The 21,101-nt window shown below is 55.8% G+C and overlaps 1 protein-coding gene across 1 annotated transcript in view; it reads right to left on the minus strand.

The window, feature by feature from the left end:
• The window catches only part of ITPR3 (inositol 1,4,5-trisphosphate receptor type 3), a 68,523-nt gene that overhangs the window by 35,199 nt on the left and 12,223 nt on the right, over positions 1-21,101 (minus strand). The window contains exons 2-11 of the mRNA XM_055571689.1: positions 18,592-18,662; positions 5,835-5,956; positions 3,922-4,008; positions 3,295-3,453; positions 3,010-3,108; positions 2,130-2,213; positions 1,334-1,480; positions 1,053-1,148; positions 424-474; positions 85-227 (exon numbers count right to left, since the gene is read on the minus strand). Of these exons, the coding sequence (XP_055427664.1) occupies positions 85-227; positions 424-474; positions 1,053-1,148; positions 1,334-1,480; positions 2,130-2,213; positions 3,010-3,108; positions 3,295-3,453; positions 3,922-4,008; positions 5,835-5,956; positions 18,592-18,662 (1,059 nt within the window). The remainder of the gene's footprint in view (positions 1-84; positions 228-423; positions 475-1,052; positions 1,149-1,333; positions 1,481-2,129; positions 2,214-3,009; positions 3,109-3,294; positions 3,454-3,921; positions 4,009-5,834; positions 5,957-18,591; positions 18,663-21,101) is intronic.

Below are 21,101 nucleotides of genomic sequence, written 5' to 3' on the forward strand. Positions count from 1 at the left end.
AAGGACAGAGGAGCAGGGGGTACTGGGGTCCGGTTACCAGCCCAGGCAACCCCCCCCAACCCCAGGCCCACAGTGCCCACCCACCGGGGCACGAAGGAGTCGGTCTTCTGCAGCGTGGTGGGGTCCAGCTCGAAGAGGGAAGCGATGTCGTTGCCGTGGGGCACAGCCACCAGGCGGTACTTGATCTTCTCCCCAGCGTTCCGGCGACCTGTGCGGCCTTGCGCACCCTGGGGGCGGGCACCCTGACTCAGGCAGGAGCCCTTCCCTCCTCTCAGGCCCCCTGAAACAACTCAAGATCCCACCTGAGAGGCCTTCTCCCTCCAGCCCACTTCCCAGGGTCTCATGGCCTCCCCACCCCCCAACCCCAGAGCCACGCACAGTCAGTCACCCTTCCCCGGCCCCCAAACCCTCCCCGGTCCTCACCATGCCTGCTGCCTTGGGATCAGAGGCGTCACCCTTGTAGCTGGGGTTCTCCTGCTCAGAGATTCAAGATGGGGAGCTATCCACATGATCCCCGCTCCAAAACGACCCTGGGTTGGGGCAGGCAGCCCCTACCCTCCCAGGGGTGCCCAGCCCGGCCCCAGGATTCATGCCAGCCCTGGAGGACACACCCACAAGATCACTGCCCTCCACAGACCCACAGTTGGATGGACGGACACACACACACACACACACACACACACACACACACACGTCCTGATACACACAAGCCTGTGCGTCATGGACAAAGACGGATGCGGAATGTTAAGCTGCAACAGGGCTGGGAGTCGAACTCACTGCTGTAGCCCCAGGGCCCAGAACAGCTGCTGGCACAGGGCAGGAGCATCATCATACCCGTGAGACTTATCATCACCCGAGCATGACTACAAATACCGGTTAAATAGATAAATAAGCACAAATAAACAGAGTCAACAGACATGTGAGTCTGCGTGCAGGGGTGTGCCAGGCACACACGCTCGTGCATGTGTGGAAGATCAACCTGTTGGGAGTGTCTACACACCCCCAGGATGTGGGGCTGGGGCTCCCAGGATGCCCTCTGCCTCCCCACCCACCTCAGCAGCCAGGTAGTTGCCGGTGGCCAGGTGCTTGAAGCGGTAGAGGCCGTTCCAGTGGCCAGCTCCTCCACGGCACGGGTCGTGGTGGACCACCTGGGCGAGGCAGGAAGAAACGCATGGGAGGAACACTGCAGGCCCGGAGGGCTCTGGGAGGGTGGCTCTGCGATCCTCTCTGGCCCCTTGGCTGCGGAGGGGCTCAGAGGAGACAGACACTGTGTGTGCGTGTGTGGGGGTGGGGGCGGGGGTGACCTCCCACCCGGCAGGGGCGGGGCTCTGACCTCCACCTCCCAGAGGGCGTTGGAGCTGGTGGCTGACGTGGCGGACTGGCGCAGCGTGGTGCGCAGGAACACCTGCAGCTTGCCCCTGTACTCGTCGCAAGTCAGGAACTTCTCCTGCTCCGCATGGAACAGCCGCACCACGTCTCCCTGCAGGCGGGCTGTGGGCTCAGGGCGGCCTGGGACCCTCCCAGCAGGTGAGCCCCCCACCCCATCTTAGACGCCTTCCAGAGCCAGCAGGTACACAGAGCCCCAGCCCACCCCCGCAGAGGGCGGCCACGGGCAGGGGAAACCCCGAGTGTTCGAGCGCCCACCCTGGCAGGCACAGGCCCTGACCAGGCAGCCTGGCATCCTTGACGGAGAGGGCATGGGGCAGAGGGTAGGGGGCTTGGCTTGGAACTGTGGAGAGGCATGGGTGAGGGGAGAGAGTGCTCAGAGGATCTGTGCCCACAGCCCCTTCCCAGAAAACAAAGTGAGTTCAGCCAGGAGAGGCGTGGGTGAGGGGAGAGAGCGCTCAGAGGATCTGTGCCCACGACCCCTTCCCAGAAAACAAAGTGAGCTCAGCCAGGACTGGTAGCGGATGGAGCAGGGGTTTCGAGGCCAGAGACAGAGAAGAGGCCAGCTGGTGTGGCTGGGAACGGCCCTGGGGGTGCTGCAGCGGGTGTGGAGCCAGAGAAGGAGGTGCGTGGAGCAGGGACCGGACAGGGAGCAGAGACGGGTGCCCGGCAGGTGGGCGCAGGCAGGCAGGGGGACCAGGAGCGGGTGGGGCAGCAGGGGAAGGGGTGTCCCCAGTCCTTACCCCTTTCAGCACCTCCTCCAGGTGGTCTCGGAACTGCATGAACAGGTTGATCTTCCAGCTGGTGTTGCAGTTCACAGAGTTGACCTGGGGAAGTACGGAGAGACCCGTGAGGCTGGGCAGGCCCCCAGCCCCTGGGGAGTGGGCGGGGCTGAAGGCCCTGAGTGGGTGAGGGGAGACCAGCCCAGCGCCCATGAATGAGCACAGGGAGGGGGTGTCTGCCCCCAACCAGGGCCCCTAGGCCCCAGCCCACCTGCCCTGGGGCAGCCACCCTGTGGGCTGGAGAATGTGGGCAAACGCTGGGAGACAGGAAGAGGGTCGGGAAGGCCCACCCAGCCCCTCCAGTGGTAGACAGGACCAGAGGGAGCAACCCTGCGGGGAGGGGGTGTGTAGACACTCCTCCCCCGCAGGGTCGGCCCAATGAGACTACCAACTAGGGTCCCCGGACTCTTTAATCTACAGAAATTAATAAGAAGCCAAACAACCAGTTCAGACAAGGCTTTAGCGGGATTCATGCTGCAGCCCTAGATAGCAAAAACAAGTCCCAGGTGCCCTGCTAGCTCGTCTTCTAAAGGGTGAGAGTGGGGTGGCTCCATGGGCCGGGCCAGAGGCGTGGCTCGCCCCCTCGCTGGTGCCCCGTGCAGCAATCACACCCAGTACCTGGCTTTCGCTCCCAGTATCTCAGAAATAGCAGCTGGATTTTGGCCTTTTTGTATCCTACTGTTTCTAACTGCTCCAACTGTGAATGTATGCTGTTACGCTCAGTCTCAGTTTCTTTGGATTTTGTTGCTCGAGAGACGTTTGTCCAGGTGCAGGCCCTCCTGCAACGCGTCCCAGGCCCCAGCCTACCTCAGCCCACCTCTCTCTCCCCCGCCCCGCTCACCTCCTTGCAGCCGGCGTTATCGCTGAGCTCGTAATTGCTGGCGTGCAGAGGCTGCCCGGCGTTGACAGGATTCAGGATCACCTTGTCCCCCACAACCACCTACGGGGACGGACGGAGCAGGGTGAGGGTGCGGAGGGCGGGGCCCCCAGGCTTCTCTCTGGTCACTCTGGCCCCTGAGAAACGGGCCTGGGCTCGTGCAGCACCCCCGCCAAGGACCCTGTAGAAGGCCCCCCGGAGCTGCGGCCTGTGCCCTCCAGCAGGGCCCTCCCCCCAGGCCATCCTCACGTTGTCCCCGTTGCTCCGCAGCTTCCAGAAGGGCTGGATGAAGAGCCAGGAGCCCTCGTTGCCCGTGGCATCCAGCGTCACCCTCATGGCGTTCTTCTCCAGCAGGGCCGGCAGCCGCTTGTTGACGGTCAGATACTTGTTACTCTTCATGTGCAGGAGCTGGGGGGCAGGGCGGGGGTGAGGTCACCCCAGGAGGCCGGCCCATCAGAGCAGGGGGTGCACAGGACCCTTGGACACACAGGACACAAACACGACCACACACACACTCACACCACACCCAGTCTGGCATCCAGGTGATCACACAAAAAAGCCCTGCTCTAAACACCGTACTCGTATTAGCTCCCGTAATCCTGTAACAGCTGGAGAAAAGTATTTACTATTGCTGGCCTGATCGTCCTGATGGGGCAAAGAGAGGTCCAGGGAAGGGAAGCAACTCGCCCAGGCCACAGAAGCATGACATGAGCCTGGCCCCCGGGGCTCCAGGCCCTGCGCTGTGACCCTCGTGCTGTACACACACACACCCGTGGACACAGCTCACAAGCACCGTGCACACGCAGAGGTGGGCGGGCAGTCGTCCCATGGGCCGGCCGGGTGCTGCCCCTCAGCCCACACCCACCCGCCCCGCACCTGGATGACGCTGCCGTACTTCACGACGTCCCCGTGCACCTTCTTGTTCTCCGTGTCGTTCTGCTTCTGCTCCATCTGGGCTGCGTGCTGCACAGACACACGCCACGGTGGAGGCCGGGCCCAGGAGCCCACTTCTAGAGGGGCACGACCCCCCCTCATCCACAGGCCCTGCCACTGCACCCAGAGTGACCCCCCTCCCGCCCACCCCAGGCCATCTGCCCTGTTCCTCCCGCTGCTATGGGAGAATGAGGCTCAGAGTGCAGAGGGGCAGCCTGGGCACCCAGCAGGCAGCCCGGGGCCCTAGGTCCCTCCTCTCTGCCCCCTTCCCACCACCTAACTCTGGTGGAGGGCAGCCAACAGACCCCTGAGCCCCCTACAGCCCCAACACCCCCAGCAGATAACCGAAGGCTGGGCCTCCTCCCCCATCACACCAGAGTCCTGGGGCCGTGACTCAGAACCCCTGGCCTGGCCCCGCTAGTGTGCTGGGCACCACGTACTCCTCCTCCTCCTCCTCCCGCTCCTCTGCGACTCTCCCTCCCCAGCACCGCATGTGCTCCCAGCCCACCGCCTCCAGGGAGCCTTCCCTGACGGGCCACATCCAACTCTGAAGGATCCGGCTCCGGTCCTCCAGGATTTGGTTTGCCTCCCATTAAGGACACCTTTTTAGGCTCTTCTGTCCCATTAGCCTGGAAGCTGCCTGAGGATACGCTGTGCCTCCTCCATCAGATTTGGGGGAAGGGGTCCTGCTGGGGGTGGGGGGCGCTGTCTCCTCCATCAGACCAGCTCTCCTTAAAGCAGCGGTCCCTCTGCCCCTCCATCTCCTCAGTCCCGTTATCCAGGCCTCAGGCCTGAAGCTGCTGGGAGGGTGGCTGCGGGGGCGCCGTGCCAGGCACCACGTGACTTTGCACAAACCTCAGCGCCTGGCTGTGTGAGCACGTGTGGTGCTGAGGATCTGCACACGCGTGAATGCCCCACACCCTGCCAGACCCACAGCCCAGTCTGGGCCTACAGCGGCAGCAGGGAAGAAGCTTTCGACAGCCCCCAGCGGGGGTGAAGACGGTCTCGGGTAAAACAGAGCTCAGCAGCCCACACCCAGCCCCCTCCTTCCAGCACGGCTCACAGCTGTGGGGCGGGCCCTCTCTTTTCCCATTTCACACCCACCTCCTGGGGAAGGGGATACTGGAAGCAAGGCCGGCCTGGTGGTGGGAGCAGGTTGGGCCCCAGGCCCAGGGGAGGGTCCCAGCAGCACGCTACAATGCTGACCCCAGTGAAGCCTCCCACTCGCTTCCACTGGACTGGGGGCCCTGAGCTCGGTCCGGAGAGAACTACCCAGGATGTGAACCGAGAGGCCTGAGGGCCACCACTGGGCCCTCACACCACGCAACAACGTGGATCAGAGACCCAGGGACCATCTAAGCCCCGTGCCAACTCATAGGATGGCCACAACGGCCTAGTCCCCCCGAAGGGCCCCAGGCTCCAACTGTACAGAATGAGGGGCGAGGCTAAGACTAGTTCTCAGATCAGGTTCGCTGAAACCACTTCTCTAGAAGCCCCTGTAACTCCATGTACAGTTGCCCAGGATTCTCACTGCACTACGATGTCCCGCTGAAGGCCTAGCTAAGACCCGCTGAAGGCAGTCCACAGCTCACTGCACCACGGGTCCTGGGACAGGGCTGCACCGGCCTGGAGGAGGAGACGCCTGCCTCTAACTGGCACAGAGCGGCGGATGAGTGGGCCTCTGGCCGGGCTCAGACCCCCCACCTCCTTCACAGCGACACACACCAGTCTCTGGCCGCATGGGTCAAACCTCAGGACTCAGCCACTAAGCCCTATCAGCTCCGATGAGCGGCAGCCCTGTGAGTGTGCCCGGGTTCGTGAGACACACGGGCAAGTGGACACCCACATGCCCAGACCTGTAACTTCTGCAGCAGCACTACGTCGGCGATCTTCTCCTTGTCCTGCTTGGTCTGCTTGGCCTTCCAGTACTGCTTCTGGGCCGAGTAGCGGTTCATGGGACACACCTTGAAGAGGCAGTCTGGGGGGTGGGGGAGCAGAAGGAGGGAGATCAGTTCACACGGGGCTCCGGCAAGACCCCAGCCTGCAGCTCTGCCCGCAAACCCCGCCTCTGCTCTGCCCCCCACCACTGCCCCTGGCCCCACCGGGGTGAAGAGGCAGTATTGGAAGACCCCCAGAGAAGTTGAAGCATCCCGGATCGTGCTGAGTAGGATGGAGGGGCTGGGAAGCAGGTCTGAGAACAGGCCCTCACCTGGGGATGGACGCGTGCCCTCTTCCCCGCGGGAAGTTTATCAGAAGCCCTTAGGACCCCTCCTGTGCCCGGTCTGGGTCCAGGTTTTGTACTCTGGCGGCCAACAGTTCACAGCAGCAGCCCTCTCTGGCCCATCACTATCTTGCCCACGGTTCCCTGGGAAGTTATCAATACATCCCCCGCCCCAGAGGTGGCTTCCATCCCACGGCAGGAGGAGGAGACTGTCTGTTGGTCCCTATGGGATCAACCTGAGGCCTCTCTTTCCCTGAAACCACCTCCTTGCTCGGCTCGTCCCTGCCCTGTAGGAGCCAGACTCCCTGATACTCCGCCTGGGACCCCTTCTTCATAATTCTCCCTTTTAGGCTCTGATTCTAGCAAATTCAACCTAAGACAGAGACAATTAAAATTCCAGAAATAGGTTCTTTATTAGCTGGTTTTTATTTTGGAAATAGATACAACGTCAATGATTTTCATAAGCCCAAACTCCAGAAAGAATGTTTAGGTTTTTCTACCTATGGAAAGGAGGCATGAGTTGGAAAACCCTAAAGTGTGGTGGGAAGAGACAGAAGGATTTGGGGTGCGGTGAAACGCTGGCATGGGGACAGGGCCTGTCTGACAATACCACAGGCCATACTGTGAGGCAGCTCTCCGTCACAGGAGAGAATCCCAGGAAAGCACAGGACTGAGCTCATGGCCTCTAAGACCCCTCTCAGGCTGCAGTGCTGTGCCTCCCTGATCGGCAGCAATACAGGAGGAAGACTGTCGTGCTGGGAACCCAGACAGGGCTCCCGGGGGTGCAGATCAGAGACGGGGCACCCCCCCACCACCGTCAGGCCCCTCCCTCTAGCCTTTAAGGGAAGGCTATATTCCCCACTCTGGTCAAAGCTAGTCCTACAACCCCTGGAAACTAAAAACAAAACTGGGGTTTCTGCCTAGCCCACAGCAGGCAGAGGCCCCTGGTCATCAGGAAGGGGAACCAAGTGAGGCAAAGTTCAGAGAACACAGAACTTCCTTGAACACAGGGGAAAAGACAACTGCATAAGCAGACGGAGCCCCCGAGGGCTGCCCTAGCTCGCCCACCCTGGTACCACCAGCATGAGAGGGCATCACTTTGGAAACACTCAGTTCTTTGCCCAGAGTACGTCTTTACAGGGTTCTGCCCAACCTTCAAGAAGCTGGGGGGTCACCCCTCCACGAAGTCCTCCTGCTTCTCCAGGCTAAATGGGAGTTTTCAGGGCTCCTGGTCCCCTGGTCACCACATTATAGCTCCCAGTAGGAGTTGGGGGAGCACGGTGTTTTAGAAATGGGAGGGGGTGATCTTTGTTGTCCCAACCAGTGAGATGACAGCTAGCCTGTAGTGGGCAGGACAGGGATGCTAGGCACCAGCGCCCTAACAGAAAGGGGTCCCACCCGCTCACAGATGGATGCTGTGGGCGCACTCTGGGCCCAGCGTGGTGCGCATATACAGTCTTTTTTGCATGCTTTTAGCAAACACTGCCTTTCCCAAGAATGCAGCTGTGATACAAACAGGGATCTGTGTTGTCCTTTGTGTTGTTCAAACCTCACAGGGAGATTTGTGCTGTTTCAGAGAAGGTATCACATGGCTGCACCCACCACCTCCATTTGTGGCCGCGGTACTCGTTTCAGAGGCCGGTTCTGACTACTGCCAAGAGTCTCCTAGTTGTGCCCAAGATTTCCTTCTAAAATCTGTGTGTTACTTGCTTATCTCTGCTGTCCTTCTTTTTCTCCTGTCATGCTTGGGGCATTACACTGTCCCTGTTCCCTACCCACAAACCCTCCCCCCACAACGCCGCCCCCCCACGCTCCAGGCTCACTCAGATCCTGGCCCTACACCCCCCCATTTTACATTACATAAATATGCATATGAATTGACTGTATTGTTTTTTAATTCCACTTTATAATATTAAACGGAGGCTCTGAGTCTGGCTGGCTGGTCTACTTAGACAGGAGGGGGCAGTCCAGGCCCTGAGTGAGCCTGGAGCTGGAGAGGGCAGCAAGCCCACGGCCCTGGAGATGGGATGCAACCCGCCCCTCCCCACCCAGCTGATGCCCGCCACACCCAAAGCAGAAAGGAGAAAAGGAGGGGAGACAACGCTGCCCCGGGTGCCTGAAAGCAGAGTTTTCACTCTTCTGACCTGACTCACCGAGGAGAGAGATTGCGCGGTCACTGTTTCATGAAACAAATGGGGACAGCCTGTCCCCGGTGGTGAGTAGGCGCTAAGCCTGACAGGGCAGAGAACCCTGGTTATAATCCATTCCGGACCCACCTCACCAGAAAACAACAAAAGCAACCAGATTTCTCAAACATGTATTATTTTAAGACTTCTTAAAGAACTGAGGACTTCCCTGGTGGCTCAGTGGTAAAGAAGCTGCCTGCCAATGCAGGAGACATAAGAGACGCACATTCGATCCTTGGGTGGGGAAGATCCCCGGAGGAGGGCATGGCAACCCACTCCAGTAGTCTTGCCCGGAGAACCCCATGGACAGAGCAGCCTGGCGGGCTATGGTCCGCAGGGTCACAAAGAGTCGGACACGACTGAAGCAACTTAGCACACGCCAAGAACTGAGTGAGGGGTCATCCAGCCAGAACAGAAGATCAAAGGGGAACCAAGGAGGTATGTAAACACCCAAGCGACTTTACTGGGCATCTGTTGAGTTCAGAGAACACGAACTCTTATCTGGACGGCTTTGCCTGGTGACAAGGCAGATATTCAAGCCCAGGCCCAGGGAAGGTGGGAAGTATAACAGGAGACCCTCCCTTTAAAAGCTGGAACTTCAAAGGGCTACACCCCCAGCATGGGTTGACCCCAGAGAACAGCTCCTAACCACAGAGTCTCTTGGATGGTGCCAGGAACCCCAAACTCAAGCCTGGCTTCAGGCTCGCGTCTTGGACAGGCAGTGTCCCCAGGAATCTGGGGACAGGATATCCACGCCCTCTCTGCAGGAAGATACCATCATCCTAGTCCACAACCCCTCAGACCAGATGTTCAAATGCAATGACCCATATACAGTCAAAGATAACCAGGAATTCCTGGGAGCCAGATGTCACAAGAGAAAACAAACCCACAAAGCAAGACACTAGAAACAGACACGAAGAGACTTCAGAAACAGCCATCGTCTGTAAAATTCTGCTTAAATCAATAAAGGAAAGCTTGAGGATCTCTGTAGAGAAACAGGAAACTATGAAATGTGTCCCACCTAGACAGCATATTAAAAAGCAGAGACATTACTTTGTCAACAAAGGTCCATCTAGTCAAGGCTATGGTTTTTCCTGTGGTCATGTATGGATGTGAGAGTTGGACTGTGAAGAAGGCTGAGCACCGAAGAATTGATGCTTTTGAACTGTGGTGTTGGAGAAGACTCTTGAGGGTCCCTTGGACAGCAAGGAGATCCAACCAGTCCATCCTAAAGGAGATCAGTCCTGAGTATTCACTGGAAGGACTGATGCTGAAACTGAAACTCCAGTACTTTGGCCGCCTGATGTGAAGAGCTGACTCATTGGAAAAGACCCTGATGCCGGGAAAGAGTGAGGGCAGGAGGAGAAGGGGACGACAGAGGATGAGATGGTTGGATGGCATCACCGACTCGATGGACATGGGTTCGGGTGGCCTTGGGGAGTTGGTGATGGACAGGGAGGCCTGGCGTGCTGCGATTCATGGGGTCGCAAAGAGTCAGACACGACTGAGCGACTGAACTGAACTGAACTGAACTGATAAAAAGTGACAGAGCAGAAAAAGAACCAAATAGAATTTCTAGAAATAAAAAAGCTTCACATTTAAAACTCACTGGAGGTAGCAGGAGATGCATCCTAATGCTATTCTATCCCATTCTTTGAAGGATGGTTGACCCCATGACAGCCTTAACAGCCCACAAGGGGTCAGAACCTGGATCTGAAGAACACACGCTGCCCTGGAGCATCCCAGCAGAGACTTGACGCCCGAAGTGATCCCTCCCTGCTCCCGATTCCTCTTTATCTTTCTTGGAAACTTGCTACTAGAACTTGTCAAATTTGTCTTTTTCTCTTACACAGATGCTCCCTTAGAGCCTTGCCCATAATACATAACATATAATGCTTGTTGATCCCACTCCTGGGCATATTTAGGAGAAAACTCTAATTTAAAAAGATATACGCACCCCAACGTTCACAGCAGCATTATTTACAACAGCCAAGACACAGAATCAGCCTAAACGTCCATCTACACATGAATGGCTAAAGAAGGTATGGTATATAGACACAATGGAGTATTAGTCTGCAATGTAAAAGAAGGCCGTTTACAGCAACATGGATGGACTTAGAGATTATCATATTAAGTCTGAAAGAGAAATACAAATACCATATGATATCACATATTCAGAATCTAAAAAAGTGATATAAATGAACTTATTTATACAATAGGAAGAGATCCACAGATACAGAAAACAAACTTACAGTTACCAAAAGGGGTTAGTGAAGGTAGTGAGGGCTGGGGTGGGAGGAGAGACAAACTAGGAGATTGGGATTAACGCACACACACTGCTGTACCCAAAAACGACAGATAACAAGGATCTACTGTGAAAGTACAGGGACCTATATTCAATAGCTTCATAATCTATAATGGAAAAGAATCTGAAAAAGAATATATATACATACACATAGTGTATAGTGTTGGTCGCTCAGTCGTGTCCGACTCTGCGACGCCATGGACTTTTTAGCCCATCAAGCTCCTCTATCCATGGACTTCTCCAGGCAAGAAAACTGGAGTGGGTTGCCATGCCCTTCTCCAGGGGATCTTCCCCACACAGGGTCAAACCCAGGTCTTCCGCATTGTAGGCAGATTCTCTGCAGTCTGAGCCACCAGGGAAACCCATACATACACATACATATATACATATATACATATATATATATATATGTATATATGTATATATAACTGAATCACTTTGTTATACATCTGAAACTATCACAACATTGTAAACTAACTATACATCAATTTTTTTTAATGGTTTAAAAAACAGAGGAGAAAAGCAAGTAAAAAAAAATGCTTACTGAATGAATAAATGATTTGAGCCCACTAAAATGTTTGTGGGAGACTTCCCTGGTGGTCCAGAGAAGGAAATGGCAACCCACTCCAGTACTCTTGCCTGGAAAATCCCATGGACGGAGGAGCCTGGTAGGCTTCAGTCCACAGGGTCGCAAAGAGTCGGACACGACTGAGCAACTTCACTTTCACTTTCCCTGGTGGTCCAGTGGTTAAGAATCTGACTGCCAATGCAGGGGACACAGGTTCGATTCCTGGTCCGGGAAGATTATACATGCCACGGGGCAACTAAGCCCGTGCACCACCACTATTGAGCCCTCGAGCCGCAATTAATAAAGCCCACGTGCCCGAGAGCCTGTGCTCGCAACTAGAGAGTGGCCCCCACTGACCACAACTAGAGAAAGCCCGTGCACAGCAACAAAGACCCTGCACAGCAAAAAGTAAAATGAATAAATAAATGAATGCTTGAGGTTCACCCCTGCGCACACCTCCCTGCTGTCACGCTGCTTCGCTCTTTGCCCAGAGGTGGCCCTGCCCAAACCCAGGAGGGGCCAGAACCTCCCTTTTCACCGGACTGCAGGGCAGAAGGGAGGAGAGAAGGAAAGGTGTAAGGGCAGGGAGGACTGGACCCACACAGGAGCAGCAGCATCAAAGGCCAAGGAAAAGTCGGGCTCCGGGGGGGTTCCTACAGTAAGGACTGTGTGCATGGGCATGAACCAGGGGTGCCAGGCACGGGGCTGGTGAGGCTGCAGACAAGAGGATATTCATTTATTAAATAAAATCAACTGACATTCCCAGAAACTGACTGTTGTTGTTTAGTCACTCAGTCGTGTCCGACTTTTTGCAACCCCATGAACTGCAGCACACCGGGCTTCCCTGTCCTTCACCATCTCCCAGAGCCTGCTCAAACTCATGTCCATTGAGTCGGTGATGCCACCCAACCATCTCGTCCTCTGTCGTCCCCTTCTCCTCCTGACTATGGTATGTAATACTCCAAAAACCACTGTGTAGAATCATCCAGGGGAGTTGGGAGATTTAAAAAAAACACAAACTCTCAGGTTCCCCCATTGACCTGGGCAGTGGGTGAAGCCTAGAGAAATGCATTTTTAAAGGCACACCCCACCCGGACCCCCAATCCCAAGCGGTTCTTCTATTCAACCAAGGTTGAAAAGCACTAGCAGGGGATTCGAGACGAGAACAGAGCACAGGGAATAAAGTTACGCAGCCACAGTTGTGCACACTGCTAAGCTCTGTATAAATCATGTAAACACCTGTTTCTAATCTTTAACATTCAGACTCATCTTACAGAAGACTGAAGACTCCACTGTGGTTACAGAAGAGAATGCAAAGCTTATTCAGCCTTAACGATGTGCAACTTAGAGGGTGCGTGGCTGGTAGAAGGTGTACACCAGGCAGAGCACTGTAGGAGCTGACGGGATGAGAAATAAAGATGTGACCGCGATACTCAGGTTTATAAAGGTGACACTGGAGAATCTACACCAGCGACAGGATGCTGCTGGGGTGGGGCAGGGGAGAGAGTGGAGGGATGGGCCAAGTGAGCAAAACTCCTGGAATAAGCACATTTGGTGACCTGGGGGAGCAAGCAGAGAAATGATGCAAAGGGTGAATGGGTTTGCCTTCTCTGGTTCCACTGCCGGGGGAGGCACTGAATAGGACCACCCCAGCAGGGAGCAAATTTGCAGTCTGGATCAGAACCCACTCAGACGTCCCTTCCCTTGGCCTCAGCAATTTTGCCACTGGTCCTTCATTAAATAACCACCACCACCACCTTCATTCCTACAGCACAGTCACATCTGTACAAAGCGACGAGAGGACTTCCCTGGTGGTCCAGAGGTTAGGAATCCGCCTGCCAACGCAGGGGACGCGGGTTTGACCCCTGGTCTAGGAAGATTTCACATGCCGTGGGGCAACAGAGCCTGTGCGCCACAACCACCGAAGCCTGGGCTCCCCAGAGCCTCTGTTCCCCAACGAGAGAAGCCGCCACGACGAGAGCCCCGTGTCGCCACTGGAGAAAAGTCCGTGTGCAGCAACAAGATCCAGCGCAGCCAAAAATAAACAAACAAACCTCAGTTTTAAAAACCGTGACGAGAGACAAGGGTCTTGCAGCAACACTGTTGAGAATGATAAAGACTGGAAACAGGACATGGCCCATTGAAGCGGACTGGTTAAATAAATTACAGTGGAGCCACGTGAGGGAGAGCTGTGGCGCTGTGGCAGGGGAGGGTCAGAAATCCAGGCTGCAACCTGGGTAAACCCTGGAGCAATTAGGCGAAGTGAGACATGCCAGTCCCCAAAGAACAAATACTGTATGATTCTACTCATGTGAAGTACTTAGACTAATCAGATTCATAGAGACAGGAAGTCAGATGGTGGGGTGGGGGGAATGGGGTGTGAATGGGGAATTATTATTTAATGGATATAGAGCTTCATTTTACCAAAGGAAAAGCAGTTCTGTGGATGGACGGTGGTAACAGCTGATCAGAGTGCTTAATGCCACTGACCTGTACACCTGTACACATTTTTTTTTTTTGGCTAGGCGGTACAACTTGCAGGATCTTAGTTTCCTGACCAGATATTGAACAGGGGCCCTCAGCAATAAAAGCACAGAGTCCTAACCACTACCACAGAATTCCCACGACCTGTACACTTTGTCATCAAAGGTCCAAATAGTCAAAGCTATGGTCTTTTCAGTAGTCACGTACAAATGTGAGTTGGACCATAAAGAAGGCTGAGTGCCGAAGAACTGATGCTTTCGAATTGTGGTGCTGGAGAAGACTTGTAAAAGTCTCTTGGACTGCAAGGAGATCAAACCAGTCAATCCTAAAGGAAATCAACCCTGAATATTCATTGGAAGGACTGATGCTGAAGCTAATGCTCCAATGATTTGGCCACCTGATGTGAAGAGCCGCCTCACTGGAAAAGACCCTGATGCTGGGAAAGACTGAAGGCAGGAGGAGAAGGGGACGATAGAGGTTGAGATGGTTTGATGGCATCACCAACTAAATGAACATGAGACTGAGCAAACTCCAGGAGATGGTGAAGGACAGGAAGTCTGGTGTGCTGTAGTCCATGGGGCACAGAATCAGACACAATTTAGTGACTGAACAGTACAATACACGATACACTTAAAAATGAATAAGATGGTAAAGTTTGTGTAGCTGTTCACCACAATTAAAAAATAAATATTTTTGAAATGCTTAAAACTAGATCATCTGTAGGAACAGTTTTAACAGTTGTCCAGGAATACAGATACAAATGAGTTTTTAAAAGAAAAAAAAACGGAAAGAGAGTTCAAGATCTCTATGTACCAATATAGAAAGGTCTCCAGTAGGATCTATCCACAGCAAAACTCACAAAGTAAAAACAGCAAAGATATAGAACTGAGTATATAGAATACCACCCCAGGGACTTCCCTGGTGGTCCAGTATTTGACTGCAAGGGACGCGGCTTTGACCCCTGATCCCTGGCTAAGGAACTAGGATACCAATGCCTTGTGGGTATGGCCCCAAAAAACAATGCTACCCCAGGGTGAAAAAGGAGGGGAGTCTAAATATATGTTTGCATTTGCAAGAAGAACCACGGGGAGGACGCATAAGAAGCTGAAGAAAGTGGTTCCCCAGAGGATCAACAATGGAGATGGGCGAGGGTGTGAGAGCAAGTTCCTGTAGGATGCCTGCACAGTGTCCTGAGGTGTAACCGGATGAGTAAATTACCTAGTTAGATTCTCCAGTGGGGCTGTCCCTGGAAATGGGGACAGGAGAGGGTGGGGTGGGGGCACCAGTGCTCTCATCTGGATCCTAGAGTCTGTATTTGTATCCCTTTTATAAAAAAGAAAAAAAGAAAAGATGAAGAATAAAATTCTAAGTACCTCATAAACATATGAAAAGATGTTCTGTCTCTCTAGTAGTCAGAGGAATGCAAATTAAAACCACAGTGAGATGCCATTTCACACCCAGCTGGCTGGAAGACATTTAAGCGGGACAAAACCAGGATGGGGCTGCAGCAAGGGCACCCACAGTGCGTCGGGGGTGAGTGGGGGTGAGCCCGCACAGCCCCCAAGCAAGGCAGCGGGGCCGCTCCTAGTGAGACAGAAGAGCTTCCACCCACCGGGCTCAGCCCCCCCGGAACACACCCCGCGGGCTCAGGGAGACACGTGTGCACAGGGTGCCCACGGCAGCATTGTTGGCAACTGTCAAAAACTGCGAATGAAGTAAAGGTTCACCACAACAGAACCGAATAAAGGACTGCAGTTGGCTCACCCAGTGGAGTATTACGCAGCAACTGAACAGATGAACTACAGACACAGGGATCGATACAGATAAATCTCCAAAACAGTGCAGCACGAGAAAACTGCAGAAAGGTCTGTACAGAAGGCTACCTTTAATATGTGGGGTTGGAAAAATGGAAAAGAATACCCTACATAACTCATGCAAATGTCTCTACATATTAGTAGCAAAAGCATAAAAGCAGGTCCCTGGATGAGGTACCCCATTTTCTGAGAGTGTCTGCCTTTGGAGAGGGGGAAGACATAGCGGGCTTCGGCATAAGATGCTGTCTCTTTAAGAATGAAGAGGACCTGAAATAACCAGGACAGAAAGGATTTGAGAGAGCTCAGTCATGGGTACACGGGTGTGTGTTATTTTTCTCTTTACATGCTCTTTTTAGTAGTTGAAATGGATCTTAATAACAATACAAGTAACAATGAACCGGGCTTGGAAGATGGGCAGGGAGAGCAGAGGCCTGAAGCTGGGGGCGGAGGGCACCCAGTGTGAAGCACAGGAAGTCCCCTCATCTAGCCCCGCCCCAGCACCTGCCCCTCCTGGATGGGGTAGGTGACCCCTACCCTCTTCATGGGGTTGCCTAGCAGGGATGTGAGCGCGGAGCTTCCCAGGGAGACCGGAGGCGCGTCCTTCTGCACTGGGCCTCCAGCGCCAGCGTGGAGGAGGAGAGGGCTGTGGGACGGGCCCTGCGCAGACCCGACCAGGCGGGAGAGCTGGACTCGCGGGAGCCATAACCCGAGGCCCCCGCAGCGAAGTGGAGGCCAGGGAGGCCGGGCTGGTGCCTGGTGCCCGACACACTGGGGGCGCCCGCAGCCTGGGCCTCCCGGGGTCCTGCTGGCTCTGGAAAGAATTCCCTGAGCATGTCGGGGCTTGGGACGGCCCTGGGAGGTACCAGGGCTGAGACCACAAGCAGGGAGCTAACCAGAGGCCGATGGAGGCCGGGCAGGAGCTTCACGGGTTTGGCCACCCTGTCTGGGGACCTCCAGGATCGGCAGGGGAAGGGGGAACCCGCCGCGTGGGGAGAGAGGGCGAGATGCAGCTCCCAGCCAGGGCGAGGCCCCCCAGGCGGCCTCAGGACAGGGCCACCGGCCCTGAGAGCTCTGGGTGAGTTCTAGATGCCTGCCGCGGCCCCCACACCTTGGGGGGGTCTCCCTCCAGGGCTGTTTGCGGGAGAAACACAGAACAGTGAGAGACCAGGCTCCAGGGTTGGGGGGGGGGACCCTGGTCTCGAAGCTGGAAAGGTCTGCACCCACATCTCTCACCCCAGGTTCTCACACTCTGGCGAACACCCACCAGCCAGGGGGTCGCACGGACTCCTGTCTCAAAGGGTGGGCTTCTTCTCAGGTCCACACAGGGCCTCAGGGGGTCCAGAGGGGTCTCACCCGCCTCACCCTGACACCCAGGCCAAGGGCAGCAGGGGCAGGAAGGAGGCTGGAGGCTGAGCCCCCTGGGCGTCTCAGAGGATCACGGGGCAGCCCCCGAGGCAGTGGGGGGGGGGCCTGCTCAAGGGCTTTGGGACAATAAGGAGGAAGAGAAAGGAGGGGGCGGGAGGAGGCAAGAAGTCAAAGGAGCACTTGTTCTGCTAAGTAGAGGTTTTGTTGTCAAAAGCTGGCCCCAAACTCTGTCTCTGGGAACTCCAGGGCAAGCCTTGGTCCACCACACCCCACTGTCCGTCACCACCTCCCACCTCGCCGCACAGCTGACTCCACACACGGCCACACCACCATCTTCTCTTCTCCTGTCGGCCCCAGTCACCCCCACCGGCACAGCCCAGCCTTGGGACCCTCACCACACCCTCCAGTCCTAAGTTCTTCCCAAGAACTTGCGCGAAGCCCTCAGCCCCAGCAGAAAAGTGCAAGCTCTCCTCTTTCTGGCTCCAGGAAAGTGCCGGGCGTGCCCCTGCCCTCACCCCCGCCCCACCCGCCAACTTCAGGACCAGGGCGGGTCCGAGCTGCGTCTCCAAGCAGGTGGCTTGCACGAGCACCCTGAGACCTCCGCCTTTATCAAGAGCACGGCTGATAAAGATGAGGAACACCCGCGGTGCCGGTGGGAACCAGGGAGGGGCCCGGGGTTGGGGAAAAGGTGAGGGAGTGTGGCCAGACAGGGCTGGACAAAGGGGACACGTGGCCAGGCACGCCCCGATCTAAGAGCCCACTCAGGCACGCGATGGAAGCAGAACAGCAGATGTGGGTCCCCTGTGGCCTGGGGGGACCCCCTCTGTCTCCTCCGTACTCCGATGGACGGGCAAGGCCCCCCACCCCCTTGGCAGACAGCCCAGGAGGCCGCAGGGCCCTCTTGAATCCTGCTCCCTCCGTCAACTGCATCCCTCTTGGGACAATCCCAGCTGACCTCTCCCCAAGGAGCAGCCACGTGGGCAGACAGACGGCACCGCCCGGCGTGTCGCGGCCTGCTCCCACCCTGCCCACCACACCCAGGATCCGTCTGCCTGCCTCAGCCTCACAGGGAGTCACCACAATGACAGCTTCCCTTGCTGGGCGCAGGGGCAGCAGGATTTCAGCCCCAGGCCCGCAGGGCAGGCGGAGGAGCCCGCGGACTGCAGGGCACACAGAGCGTGGAGGCGGATGCCCAGAGTCACATGGCAGAGCCAGAGCCCACACCACAAGCCCTCTCGGGCCAGAGTCACCCATGCCGCCTGGGGCCGAGGATACAGTCACAACCGGGGCTGGGAGGAGGGAGGAGGGCAGCGGGGGCTCCAGTCCCCACACCAGGCGGCATAGAGCAGGGCTTGCAGCCTGAGCCTCCTCATGGCTGAGCAGGTCCTCAGGAAACACCCAGTCACGCAGAGAGCCTTGCGGGTGGCGGGGAGGTCAGGGGATGGGAGGTCAGGGGAGGACAGGCCCCCACGGCCAGAAGTGGGTGCGCCCCTGAGAAGTACCGCGTGCCCCCACAAAAGTGAAGACAGAGGCCACCCTGACAAGAAGGCATCCTTTGGCTGACGGGGGTTCCACAGACCACATGAGGGCTGCGGGCACCCAGCCTGACCCACCCGCTGGGCCCGGGCTGTGTCCGCACCCAGGACTCAGCAGGGGCGCAGAGGACTCACCTCGGAACTTCTTAGGGGGGTTGTCCAGGTCACCAGCCGCGGGCTCCACCACACAGCGGTCATCCACCAACCTGCGGGATGAGGCAGCGAGTCAGCACAAAGAAGACACCCGCCTGCCCAGGCGGCTCAGGGCACCAGGAAGGCCTCCAAAGAGACCGCGCAAGGGATGGAATGGAAGGCTGGGTTAGCAGATGTAAACTTTTATACATGGAATGGGTGAGCAACAGGCTGTTACTGAGCAGCACAGAGAACTACATTCTGGAATGGAAAAGAATGTAAAACAGAATGCATGCATGTCAAACTGAATCACCTTGCTGTACAGCAGTAACTAACACAACACTGTATATCAACTATACTTAGACAAAAGAAACCTCTCCCTCCATCACTGACGATCCCATACCATCAAGTCACCGCCTTTCCGGGCGCCACTGTTAAAAGGCGAGGTCCCCTGGGTGGGGGTGGGGGAGCCCCCACAAAAAGCACAGAGACACATGGAGTCTGCCACTGCCCTCACCTGCTGGAGCTGCGTCCTGGGGGTCTGCGGCCGGCTTGGGCTGCCACACACTGCCCACGTAACTCCTGTCATGGCCCTCAGACCCCACCCAGACCTGATGGAGGAGGGAGAGAGAAGGGGAACCGAGAGATAGAGACTCGGAGAGACAAAGAGAGACAGAAAAGACAGAGTCAGAAAGACAAACATGGTAAGAAGCACAGGCAGAAAGAGACTGAAGCAACCCGGCGAGAAACACTGATGAGACAGCAGCCTAGGGGGCAGCCTCTGGGTCTCAAAGACAAGACAAAAAACCTTCCCAGCCTCCGTCAGGCCCATTCCACACCCTCTGTCAGGCCCATTCCACACCCTCTGCTGTGGTCACCCTGGGCCCGAAATTCCTCCCCTCCATCCTGGCTGGGGTTAATCCTGAGTCTCTGGAGGACACCCACCCACCCATCCATCCATTCCCACATTTAACATTCTTCAATGCCACACAAGCCTCTAACACAATGATGGTGACGATGACGACCCACCATCTCAGAGGCCAGCTCTATCTCGGCACTTCACAACCTCCACCTCTGAATTCTTACCAACTCCCTGCAGGGGGCTAGTCATGAGCACTATTTTATAGAGAAGGAAACTGGGTTTGAACACTAATTTGTCTCAAGTCACAGAGCTAATTCCAAAGCCTCCTTCTGCTCCTCCCCTCCTTGGACTGGCCAACAAGGCCTTTTGTGATCTGACCTCCACCCACTCCCTAGCCAGCCTCACAACCTCCCTGCCCTAGCTGTGCTAAAACCTCTGGTTGGTCCCAAGGTCCCTGGAGCTCTCACCTCCACAGAGTGGTCCCAGCAGCTGCCCCTGCTCCCCTCCAAGCCCCTCCATTCTTTCATCCCTTTATCCTCAGTCCCTCCTTCCTTGGCCAGTGCCCTCCCGCCCGCCGCATCCCCTACCCACCTAGCCCTGTGTTCCCACAGCGCCGGGTCCTGGCCTCTCCCACGGCCGTGTCTCCTCTGGGGCTCCTTGTGGTGTCTAGACCATGAGTTCCCTGAGGACAGGAGCCTGGGGTTTCCCCTTAGGAATCACCAACACGACACAGTCCACAGTAACAATAATGACAGCAAGCAGGATTTTGCTTCCAATGTTTTCATATATTATTTAATTTTCTAAGTCTCCCCTGTTTTTGCAGGAGTTCCTCCATTTTGCAGGAGATACGGAGAGGGCAAATGATCCGGCCGAGGACACACAGCCAGCAAGCCGCAGAGCTGGGCTTTGAAGGCAACGGTGCAGCCTCAGGAAGGGGAGAGAAGGGCCTGCTGTGAGGACCCACTCAGACCCCTCCCCATTCCCAGCCTCCAGCTCCAACCTCTCTCCTCCACCAGCACTCGGGCCCTTGGTCATCTTGGCCACGCACGGGTTCAAAGCACGGCTTGTAAATTCACTGATAACTTCCGCCTCCACCTCCTCTGTCCCTCTTCCCCCAAACTCCAGATTCATAATCTAACCACCCACTCCACGTCTCCACTTGGATGTCCACAGGAATCGCAAATTCAGCACATCCCCAACGCGGAGCTCCTGCTCTTCTTGAAGCCCTCTCTCCATCCAGCTAATCCTTCCTTCCAATTGCCTGGTCCTCTCGCTCACCTCTCACAGCTAACCTGTGAGGAAACGCTGTGGGCTTTATCATTAAAATATATATGGAATCTGAATCTAAAGTATGACAAAAATAAACCTATCTATGCAACAGAAACAGACTCACAGACATAGAGAACAGACACAGACATAGAGACTTGCAGTTGCTGCAGGGGGCGGGGGGACGTCAGGGAGGGACGGAGAGACTGGAGTTTGGGAGGAGCAGATGCAAACTATTATATACAGGAGGGAGAGAAACAAGGTCCTACTGCAGAGCACAGGGAACTACATTCAATATCATGTGATGAAATCATAATGGAAAATAATATATATGTATAAATGAGTCACTGTGCTGTACAGCAGAAGTTAACACAACATTGTAAAT

This window comes from Bubalus kerabau, chromosome 3 (assembly GCF_029407905.1).
Source record: "Bubalus kerabau isolate K-KA32 ecotype Philippines breed swamp buffalo chromosome 3, PCC_UOA_SB_1v2, whole genome shotgun sequence".
Classification (NCBI taxonomy): Eukaryota; Metazoa; Chordata; class Mammalia; order Artiodactyla; family Bovidae; genus Bubalus; species Bubalus kerabau.